This window comes from Schistocerca serialis, chromosome 3, assembly GCF_023864345.2.
Source record: "Schistocerca serialis cubense isolate TAMUIC-IGC-003099 chromosome 3, iqSchSeri2.2, whole genome shotgun sequence".
Classification (NCBI taxonomy): Eukaryota; Metazoa; Arthropoda; class Insecta; order Orthoptera; family Acrididae; genus Schistocerca; species Schistocerca serialis.
In genome coordinates this window covers 309,614,334-309,626,850 of record NC_064640.1, presented here as the reverse complement: position 1 = coordinate 309,626,850, position 12,517 = coordinate 309,614,334, and the positions used below count along the sequence as shown (strand labels likewise).

Genomic DNA, 12,517 nt, shown 5'->3' with positions numbered 1-12,517 from the left:
CCTGTAAACATCTTGAACTTTTGAAACCTCACACTTGAGAGGTTCTGTGTCAGTGGTTACTTGGTTGCTTTGTATAGTGAAGAATTGTTTATTTCTGTTCCTGTCTCAGTGGAGACCTAGAATACTTCATCACCTTTTTACCTCTTCTTTGACCAAGTTACAGTCAGCTAAATCCTAAATCAGTAATGAAATCTTATGGAAACTTCTCCATCGTAAATTCTCTAGCAACCTCGTTTCAGTAGTCTGTGTACAGGTTGTCCCAGGAGGAATGGTCAGTATTCAGGTATGTGACAGGAATGATCAACTGAAGCAAAAAAGTCTAGTAAACATGGGCTCTAAAATTCATATGTTAAGAGCTATGAGCACTTCATTGTCTTCAATACCATGGAACAAATCTCTGTGCTTTCCATATTTTGGGAGGAGGTAGTATGGACCGCAAGAAAAAAATTCCCATAGCTCACAGCTCTTAAGGTACGCATTTTAGAACCCATATTAACTGGAAATTTTTCTTTCTTCTTTTGATCCATACTACCACCCCTCAAAATATGGAAAGTAAAGATCTTGCAGTAGAAGAGATTTGTTTCCAGTATCAAAGTTGAAGTAGTACTCATAGCTCTTAGGGTATGCAAATTTGAAGCCATGTTTACTAAACATTTTTGCTTCGAATTATTGCTCCTGTCATATCCCTGAATATTGACCATTCCTACTATGACGCACTGTATTTGATGGTAAGAAAACATATGAAATTACTAAATTACACAATTTGGTTGATACTGGCATTTTTCTGTTTATGCCAACATAATTTTTGGTCATTTATAGATACACAGTTTGATTGATTAATGTGGGACATTAAATAATTAGCTAATCAGGCTTTTGTATTAGTCTACTCCCACTGCCAGATTTCTGTAATTCCATGGAAGTCCTGAAATCCTACTTGATTATGGCACGACACTTCACATACACACCATCTGCTTCAAGCTCAAGTGTGTAATATCTTGTTAATTTATGAAGATTTCAACAGATACATGTTATGGGGCGCCACACATCGTTTTTACTGCGCTAGACCAATTCCAGTTACCTTACATGCTGCTGTGAAGCAGGAACTAAATCAACTCCAGGCTGCTGGGGTTATTGAGCTGGTGAAATCTAGTACATGGGGCACTCCACCTTCTTATGACCCTTTGGGACATGGAATATTTGGGGTACTGGCTCACCAAAGAGGGAATCAAGCCCACTAATCAGAATTTCACAACAATAGACTCCGTACCAAGCCTGACAAGCTTATCTGAATTGCAGGTGTTTTTGGGCAAAAGAAATTACTGTCCCAAGTTCTTATCCCACATAGCCCTAACCGCAGTCAGTTGTGTAAAAGAGGTGTGCCCTATTACTAGACCTCTGTGTGCAAGTAGCTTTTAACCAATTGAAAAAATGTGCTGAAATCTGCCCATTGCCTCACGCCACTCTCTCCTGGTCAACTATTGGTTGTGGCGGCCAATGCATCTGCCTATAGCATCGGAGACTGTCTTGGCACACAGGAATGGGGATGGCTGCGAACAGCCTATAGAAAACACGCCAAGTGTGTTTCATGTTAACTTAGATCAACACTGGACCACCCATCAGTGGATCGAGGTCTAGTGTTAAACAATACAGCAGGATCCTGAATCAGTTTCTAATCTAAGGTCAAAATTGAACCCCAGTGCGGGATGTTTATACAATCAAACCTAAGTGTACTACTTAGACTTAGCCTCTGCATCAGCCAGCTGGTGGTCTGGTTTTATATAAAAGACTGTGACTTCAGAGGGCACTGTTCCTAACACTGCTGATAAACCCAGATAAAATAGAGAAAAAGCACAGAAACAGGATAATAACCCTAATTTATACACTCCTTCTTCAGGGGAGGAAAGTGGTATTGGCTATTCAAAGGTTGGGAAAAGGGAGAGGATTGGCAGGTCACTCAGATCCTATGAAGATGGAGAGAGGCAAAGGCGAAGGAAAAGTTGCCAGAGAAATAGTAGGAGGCCAAAGATAGTATATCAGTAAGTACCGTATCAGATTCATTTCAGAGATGACAGAAGGAATGGAATGAAGATGGATTAAAGGGTGAAAGGAGGTGATTGAGAAATATAAATAATTGGTAAAAGAGAGGATGATTTGGGGAGGGGGGTGTGGGAGGTTGAGAAATAGGAGACAATAAAAGAAAGAGGGCAAGTAATTGAGTAAATAATGCAATTCTACTATGTTAGCAAATGAGGGGTTTCGCTAACAGTGATCAAATCGAGGATGGTGCTGGGATGATTTGATATGTTGGAGAATATTTTCTGTCTCTGAAGTTCTGGAATTCTTGTGGAGGGTGGAATGATCCAAATGGCCTTTTCGGTGTAGTGTGCTCAGCAGCGGCTGTGTTGATTCATGCATCGAGTCAGCTTAATTGTGGTCTTTCCAGTGTTAAAAGTCACGCAGTGAACACACATCAATTGATAAATAACATGACGGGTTTCACTTGTAGTGGATGTGTGCATGGGCAAATTTTAGATTGAAAGAAATTACAGGAGTAGAACAATGAGATGGGGAATGGGTAGTGGGACGTTAGCCCATGGAAGTCAGGTGATATGACAAATACAACTGGCATGATATATATATATACAAGTGATAGAACAAAGTCTATTCATGCTTCACTCCTGAATTTTTCTCAACTATTACTGGCATAGTCCATATCAATTCAGGCAGCCCAGGAAAAAATCTTACCTTCATAGTCTCAGATGTTATTGAATTTAGCATATGTTAAAATGAAGGACTAAGTAAGGAACACGTATTTTTTTGTTTTCTCCAAAAAACTTTCTGCTCCAAGATACAGCCCTCCAAAAATACACTGCGCATACCACTTTGAAGATGCGAATTTTGGAAAAAAATGTAAAATGCTGTATCTCTGGAACAGTTCTGGACATTTAGTTGGTTTTTTTATTTGAAAGATAATTGCTTTATGATTACAAAGAAATCCTCCATTTGGACTTCTCTGTCAAAGTTCTTGTACTATAGTGTTCTGAACATTTTTGGAATTTATGGGAAAAAAAAAAATATATTTTTTTTTTTTTTCAAAAATGCCAATCCACAAAATTTTGATTTTTTTCTGTTAATTAGTACCATATAGTTATATATTCCCTGAAAAGGAAAGCTTCCACTTTCAGATTGAACAGGTTTTATAAACAATTGAAATTTTTGCTATACATAAAACCTGTTTTGTTACCACATCATCACATAACAGGCTCATAAAAATCAAAACCCAGCCTATTTTAGTTTTGAAAGATGAGTAAGAGGCTCATTTTTCAAGCATTTTAAATGGTTCCAAAATGTATGTGAAAGGTCGAAAGACTTAAAGGTTTCAATTTATACAACTTCTGTGCACTCTATTTAGTGCTGAAATTAGCCAGTCAATGAATTAAAAATGTGTTCCACTGCTTCAGTGTCTTCCTTTGATATCGAGTGATGCCTTCTTGTTCAATCAATATGAACTGGAGAACTTACAGTCTTCAAAACATTGTGAACAGGAAGTGATCACTGATAGCGTTGTTGCTGTCCTTCAGCTGGAAACTGATATCCAGCTGTTGGTCCATGTGGTAGTATAAAGCTCACTACAATTTCGTTTAACTCATAACTGGTGTCTATAATCTCTGCAATCCACCAGTCACAGTCATACACACATGCCTCAGACATCCCCCTTCTCTGGTTGTGAATCTGAATATTATCCTGCTTTTTCTGAAGTGTTGGCCAAACGAACGAAATTTCTTCTTTCTTGCTCTTTAAAGTGTGTGCAATATGAGTTCGCCCATCACTTTCAGTCCAAAAATGTGTCTCCTGAATTCCTTTCACAGGAGTAGTTTGTTTGGGCCATTCTCCTTTTTTCTGCTCATGGAATTCTTCGATTTCCTCTTTGGACAAAAGAATGAGGCCTGCGGATGTGTAAGATTTCATGACTCTCTTAAAATCCTTAGCATTCTGAATCACAACTTTATTTGGTCTGAAAAGATTATGTTTTGCAGCATGGTGCTTCAGCATGGCTCCTACACCATCACAAGGCTCCTTCCTGTGACCAGTAGCACTGTATACCCAGTCAGTTGGCACAAGCGACTTAATTCAGACAGCTGGTAACGATTTTTAAAATGACTGCCCCTGTTTGCAGATGAGGAATTTTGCGCATTGCTGGCAAAGCATGTGCTGAGTCATGTCTTGTGTCATCACTTATAACTGCAACCCTTGTGGTCTTGTTTTGAAAATATGTCATTCCTGTAAAAATTGAAACCTGGTCAATACTCCAATGATAACCTTGTACTCCTTGTGGGAGAATTACAGACCAGTACTCAGCAAAATCACAGTGAAGCGCTAAACATAGTTGTTCGGCCTGTACACATCCATTCACTTCTGCAATGTGTTTTTGATGCAATTTCTTCAGATGCTGGCGTGTTACTGCTTTCAATGACCATTTGCCAAGTTCATCAGTGAAACTGTCGAAGGCAAAAGTTTTCTTAATTAGTTTATTTTCCTCCCCTGTCACATGTGTAATTTCTGCAGAGCTATTTGCTACATCTTCCAGGCCAGGTGTCTGTAAAGACAGTCCTCCCTTTCCAGGGCAGTCACCACATTCTTGAAGTAAATGAGTATCTTGCTTTATGTCACAGACTCTTAATGACTTCACACTCCAAACCAAGGTGTCACATGCTCCAATGAGTTCTTCGAGGTTACCACACACAGTTCAAAATGCGCGCAGTACACACATAAACAGACGTCTCTGGATGGGTGTGGAATTACCCACTTAGGTCGTAGCGCATAAAATTTTGATCTTCCAATATGTGAAGTTGTATAGTTGCTCTTACAAATTGCTAAAGTTTCTTTAATACTGCAAGTCGTGTACCTCTTGACTTTCACAACTTTTTGACCTTCAACTCTTACAGTTACAGTGTCTTTTGTGTTGGTGCTCTGGTGAGAACAGTCCCATTTATCTTCCAGATAAAATGACTGCACTATTTGAACTTGAGCTGCTTCTACAGGATGACCCTAATAGGAATGTGGTCTTCCAAAGACTCCTTTTACAGACCTTACATTTCTTGATTTGTCTACCATATACTTTGATACTGATGGAACATGGTTGAAAATTGTTTCCTTTGAAAATGTCTCTGGAATAATAGTTAAAACTTGCACCTTTTCACTGTAGGGTGCACGATTGCTTTGGTTTATTTTCTTCTGAAGATGGAATTTCTACTTTGAAGAGTGTGGTCAGTTTTGCTGTAGTGTATTCATCCATAGCTTTAGTAATTTCTCTGTGCTTTCTTGATGTTTAGAGCTTATGACTCAACTTCACTGACCACAGTTTCTTAACAGGACTAACACCTACCTCTGTAGTTGACTGATTCAGGGTATTTAATTCTTCCTCTACTGATGCAAAATCTGCATCATCTGCACCATGGGAGGCTTCACCTTGTTCAGATACTATCATTGTTGTTATTCTGTCAAAACATTTAGAACACAAAAAGTCGTCACTGGAAACATCTTCATTTTGAAACAGAGTCTTCAAATGAGAACACTTATTCCCAAACTGAACAAAGTCTGTTTTTTTGTTTGTCTTATATATCACTCTTTTATGGATATGCAAATAGTCAGCACACTTCACTCTCCTGTGGCCCCAGTCAGAAGACATTTCAAACAGTCCTTTTCACAAAACACGTTGGAACTGTGTCAACTGGCAGATTCCTCATAAAAACACAGAACTCACTGGATGGTCTCAGATTTCTTAGAAGCCTCTTCAGTAAACAAATTAGCACTGAACAACTACAATACAGAAACCACAACAAAGAAACTGACAAGAAACTACAACAAAGTGCAAGAAATACCTGCAGCAGTGAAAGTGAAAAGAAATAACTGCAGCAAAGAAAGTGATAAGAAATAACTGCAACAAAGACAATAGAAATAAACATTGTAACAAAGAAATTAGTAAGAAACAACTTCAGCGAAGACTTACATTACCCTTGAAAGATAAAAAAAAAAATATATGTTTAAAAATAAAATCTGTCCAACTCAAAAGTGGAAGCTCTGCTTTACAGAGAATATTGTACTACATGGTACTAATCAACAGAGAAAAAATCTAACTTCTCTGGATTGGCATTTTTGAAAAAATTTCAAAAGGTGACAGTAAAAGAACTTTGTCAGATAGGTCCAAACAGAGGGTACCATTGTAATCATAAAGCAATTATCTTTCAAATAAAAATACTCTAACAAAATATCTAGAACTGTTACAGAGAAGAATTTTCTGAAATTCGCATCTTCAAAATGGTGTTCGCAGTGTCATCTTTGGAGGCGTGTATCTCGGGGCAGGATTTTTTTTGGAGAAAACGAAAAAAAAAAAAAAAATTACATGTTTCTTACTAACTCCTGAATTTTAACATATGCTAAATTCAATAACATCTGAGACTATGAAGGTAACCCCCCTGCCTGAAATGATACAAGTTATGGGAACTAGCTTCTATTTGATAATGTAACTGTATCCCCTCTGGTTAAATTTATGGTTTCCTAATCAATAAGTTTACTTTCCTTTTCAGGAACGTGAAGCTCGCATAGACTCGAAGAGGAAAAATGAACGAAGTTCTGCAGTATTTGCTTTTGGTAGTTCAACACCACGAATGCTGGAACCAGCCGACACCGGTGGTTCATTTTGGGGTACAAGGAGGTAAGCTATGCTGGGGAAACAGTACAATAATCTACGTAGTTGCTTAAGATAGTGTACATTTACAATGATTTTACATTTTCAGGTATTCAATATGTTCCGAGTGTCTAACACATAGTATTAGGTTCCATAATTATTGAGGAAAATTAAAACAGGTTATTGGTTGATGTCAGAGATACACAATGAATGTAAAGTATTGGATATTTCGTTGGTAATTTTAATGAGAATAGCATTTAAAATATGTTATTTAATTTACTGTTTGCATGACAATCATTTCATTTTCATCATCATTATCATCACAATTACTTCTCTGCCCTAGTAATAAAGCACATGATCTTCCATTCTCTTTTAATCATACTACATCTTTTGTACTTTTAAGTTCTCTTTTCACATCTGATGTCCACCCTCATGTGTTCAGTTTCTATTTAGCATACCCTCGGGCTTCCCTTCGCTCTTTTCCTTTTCTTTTGAAGTACTTTTTGTTTGACATAGTGAATTTACAAAATGAAACAAGAAATGTAGTTTCAGATTACATTATAATATTGTTAATGGTGCCCATATATTTGTATGAACATTCTATTTTGTGTTCTCTTTGAACATTTTGAATTTCATCAGTTAATCATACCTGATACAAATTCTAAACAAATATTCATTACTGATGAGGTACAGTGAAGTCCTGTAAGCAGAAGCTACACCATCCCAGGACTCCTCAAGTGAGTTACACTCTGTCATTGGCCTTTACGTGGTTCAGCCATTTGTTTGGGGGGTTCTTATATCTAAATACATATGCCATTAGTGCCTACTGTATTGAGTAATGGATATTATGGAACTATAAATATGGGGTTGGACAAAAATATGGAAACACCAAAAACACAGCACATTAACATGCCTAATACAGTTTAAGAAAACAGTTGGCATTCAAACAGCTTCCAGTCCTGTGTTATTTTCAAGGAGATCTTACACCATTTTTTCTGCAAAACAGTGGCAAGTTCAGGTAATGATGATAGAGGTGGATAGCAATCACGTGCCCTACTTTCCAAAGTGGACCACAAAGGCTCAATAATGTTAAGATCTGGTGGCTGTGGTGGCCAGGGGAGCTGTGACAGTTGATCCTCATGCTCATAAAACCAGCCCTGTAGTATGCAGGTTGTATGAACAGGGGCCCTGTTGTCTTGGAAAAGAGCATCACCATTAGGGGACAAATATTAACTGTGAGATGGACCTGTTCAGCCAAAATAGTGGTAATACACCCTTGCAGAGTACCCATGGGGCCCATGAAATACCACAATATGGCAGTCCAAATCATCATTTAACCCCCCCCCCCCCCTCCCCCCACCACCACCATTTTTCACTCTTGGAATGTAAACTCGCATAGAAGATGGAAACAGTGTGCATTGAGATTCATCTGACCAATTAACTGCCTTCCGTTGCTCCATAGTCCAGGCTTTATGTCTGTGGCACCACATTTTCTAGCTACAGGCATTTGCATCACTGATGTGCCATTTTGGAATTCTAGCTTGTCCTGTGAATCCCTTGTTATGGAGCTCCCATTGTGTTGTTTTGTTGCCAATAGGGTTCATGAATGCGTTATTCAGGTCTGTAGTGACGTTTGCAGCTGTTGTCCTCTTCTTTTTTATCACAATTCTCTTCAATGACCACCGATCACTATCACACGACACACAGTTGTGTCCATGTTGTGACTTAGCAGGTGATGTTTTTCCATTTTCCCTGTATGTGATGTAAGTCTGTGATATGGTGCCTCTTGAAATACCAAATACTTTGACTCCCTCGATTATGGATGCACCCTCCATATGAGCACCAACAACTTGCCCATTTTCAAATTTGTTTATCACTCACATAATACACTCACAACTATATAGAACTCTGTTCTGACCATGATTGACACTTGTAATGTATTGATAACATTGCACAGGTGCAGTTTGTGATCAAATACTACAGTGCAACCTGCATTGCTTCATTAATGTTCAGGCACACATTTCTTGCAATGTTTCCATTATTTTGTCTGATCCTTGTATAGCCTTGTGGGTCTTGTGAATGAAAAGACCAGACTGGCTTTCCCATAGCATTTGGTTCTGAAATCCATGCTATCTCAGACACAGGAGCTAATTAGACATAAGAAAACTCATTACATGTCATTACAGAATAAGTTAAAATATTCTGGAACAGACTAATGTTATACTTCTGTGAGCAAGAGTTCATATCCAACTTGAAAATGAGGGCTATATCTCTGTAAGCACACATTACACCCACGAACATTTGATTTATGGGTTGCTGATGTGTGTGAGAATTTGGTTTGTCACAAGATGCCAGTGTCAAACTCTGTGGACATCTATGTGTTGTTGGTGTAACAGTAGAAGGCAGTCAACAGTGCAATAAATAATCTACCTATTCTGTGCTGGACAGCAAAAACCAGAATCACTTTCTTTCTGTAGGGCACACAGACACTACTACCTCACAGGGCATGCACAGCAGCACAGCCATTGAAAGATCAAATAACAGTTAAAGATCACCTTTTTTGATTAATCATTACACATATTGCTGCAGGCTAATAAAGATGACCCGCTTCAATGAATCATGATCCGTATTGGTATAGACTAATGGCAGAAATTGAGTACTTTTGCAGATCCAGCATGAGACAGATTGAAATCAGGATGACTACATTGCTGGGACCATATGAATGTAGGATCCGATTACTGATGGATCTTGGGTTGCATCCAAGGAGGAGTAGGTGACTAATTTGTAGACAGGATAGGCAGTAGCAAAACAATTAAGTAACCAGGCACTGAGTAAATTCCCAAGAACTTTATTATATGATTGCCAAATGATAGTGTGGACTAAAAGTTTCCATATTAAAAGCCCCAATACAGGGAAATGACGGTAATGGACCTATTGAGGTGGCAATGAAGGGATTCTACATCTAGATCTACATCTACCTGTACATACATAGCAAACCACCATATGGTGCATGGCAAAGGATACCTTATACCACTACTAGTCATTTCCTTCCCGCTCCATTCATAAATGGAGTTAGGGAAAAGTGACTGCCTATACGCCTCCATAAAAGTGTGATTTCTCTAACTCATCTTCATGGCCCATACGCAAAATGCATGTTGGTGGCGATAGTCATTCTGCATTCAGCTGTAAATGCCAGTTCTCTAAATTTTCTCAGTAGTGATTCACAAAAACAACATCCCTCCAGGAGTTCCAGCTGGAGTTCATGAAGCATCCCTGAAGTAATCATGTGTTGATCAGATTTACTGATAACAAACATAACAGCGTAACTCTGAATTACTTTGATTTCTTCCTTTAATTCTACCTGGTGGAGATCCCGAACACTTGTGCAGTTCTCAAGAATGGGACACAATAGCGTTATATATGTGGTCTCCTTTATAAATGAGCTATACTTTCCTAAAGTCCTCCTAATAAACCAAAGTCTACCATTCACCTTCCCTATTACTGTCCTGACTTGTTCGTACCATTTCATATCGCTTTGCAACATTATGTCCAGGTATTTAATCTTCATGACTGTGTCAGGCAGCACACAACTGATACTCTATTTGAACATTACAGGATATCTTTTCTTACTTATTTGCATTTACTTACATTTTTCTACACTTAAAGCAAGTTGCCATTCATCTCACCAAACAGAAATTCTGTCTAAGTCATCCTATTTCCTTCTGCAATCACTCTAATGACAATACTTTCCCATATGCTATAGCGCCATCGGCAAATAATCGCAGATTGCTGCTCAATCTATCTGGTGGCAGAGATGACAAGTTTATCAGCAGTGTGGCAGTTGACATTTCTTCAGGTGAGGCCAGGCTAGCGACTGGAGCTGATTACTTAATCCTGCCATCCTAATTTCCTCTGCTGCCAGAGGTGATAGTATTTATTGGCCTCCTAGTTAAAATTGTTTTGCTGTTTAGCAAAATAGTAAATGCAAGTGCGCTGTCTGTAATGTCAGCCACTCATCTTGTGGGCTAGATGAGGTAATGACTGTCTGTTGACTGGCATGCATTGCCAGCAGTTCTGCTGACCTACGATCATTGACAGTTTTGCTGCCACATCTCCAGGTAGCCTTATTGCAGCTTTGCAGAGGTGGTGAAACAACTAGATGCTCACATTTGCTTTGAACTCCAAACCAAGTGTGCCGTCTGGCATTAGAGTATTTCAATGACCAGTCAGGTTTTGAGCTGTTACACTCCCTTCCCAGAAGAAAAAAAATCATTTCTCTAAAATTTTCAGGTGATTGAGATACAAGTAACAATAAAAGTGTGTAATACATGTATTATTTATACGAAAGCTGCATCAGGATGATGCAGGTGCAAGTTCATTCCTGATAAGACTGTACTGTGTTGCTATCGTTTTTTGAAGCCCAGAGTGATGGGTAAAGTTATCTAAGTGGGAGGAGGCTGAATCATGAAAGGTTTCTGATGGTGAATATATACAGCAATTTCCATGATATGTAGGATTGTTACCTCAGTGGAAGAGAAGATTCACCTTCTGATAGCCTGGTGACAGTGTCTTTTACATAAGAGTTATGCACATATTGGATCAAATGAATGAGACTAATGCCATTGTGTTGTTGTGTGCTAACAGTAGGAATGACTGCAATTCCTTCACTGATGTCAGCGCAAGGAATTTGTACGTTCTCTCTTCTACTCTTGCATCCAGATGAATCTTGTCATTGCTGACAATTTGTCACAGATACTTGAGCATGTTTAATCCAAAGTCACACTTTTTTTGGGTCAGAGTGAATTTTGCAGCCTGTAATTTCTTAGGTGCCTTGCCAAGTAGCTTCAGTCTCTCGCTACTAAAGTTGTTTATACCGATTGGAACCAAGTGACCATTCTCTCCTTCCCTGTTAAGGGCCAAATTCTGGTTTAGGAAACTGAATTTTATCCACACCGCCATTATCTGGTTGTGACTCCACTAAAAACTGCATGTCTACTGGCAGAGTATCCTTCTTGCACCTTATGGAATGGTGTCATGAGTTTCAGTTTGAAGATACTGTGCTCCTTGTGTGCATCTTGTGATGGTGTGGGTTCTTCAGCTGCGTGGCCTTACTGAAATTGTCACCCATCCAATTACTTCAAATTCAATTTCAGTATGTCATCATGAAATCCATCCCATCATCATGAAATTCATCCTAACAGTGGCATTGCCTCTCTTGGGCAATATTTCCAGTCCCACGAGAAAATTACTTCATCTATTTCAAAATGTACATGCGCAGAACCTGTTATTTTAGCTGTGCTGCTACAAATCGATTGCAACTATCATCACAGCAAGCCTAACTTCTCAGGCTCATGCATTTCACAGTAGAACACCAAAACTTGGCCCCATGCTCAATAGAAACTTGCCTCACCCTCCATCCTTCTGGCAAGGCATATTTTTGCCACTCTATCCATGTATTGGTCCCCAATAGTTGTGTTTATTGGAAGTGCCATCCACTAGCTAGGGTGTCTCTATTTTCGTTTCATGTTGCCCTATTGCTTGCAAACCATTCCTTTTCATGTTCACTGAGAGGATCTACTCCCAGCATGACACGTCCGATAGCCAAATCATTCATCTGCTTCACACATGCACAAATGCTTCTATTCATGCATGCTCTGTTCATTTGCATATGCAGCATGAAATTTCCATTTTCATTCCTTTGTGCTGGAGAGTAGAGCCCTGCAAGCACGTGGCCTGTCCACATGGATAGCGTGCAGCGGCAGTGTGCAAGAGAGAGCACAGATGAAAATAAGTCATCAGGGTGCCTATTCTGTATCTTTCCGCCATTGT

The 12,517-nt window shown here is 39.0% G+C and overlaps 1 protein-coding gene across 22 annotated transcripts in view; it reads left to right on the top strand.

Moving 5' to 3' along the window:
* The window catches only part of LOC126470108 (ensconsin-like), a 406,217-nt gene that overhangs the window by 305,801 nt on the left and 87,899 nt on the right, over nt 1-12,517 (top strand). For all 22 annotated transcript variants that reach the window (XM_050097707.1, XM_050097706.1, XM_050097699.1 and 19 more), the window contains one exon: nt 6,588-6,715. In XM_050097707.1, coding sequence (XP_049953664.1) covers nt 6,588-6,715 — 128 coding nt within the window. The remainder of the gene's footprint in view (nt 1-6,587; nt 6,716-12,517) is intronic.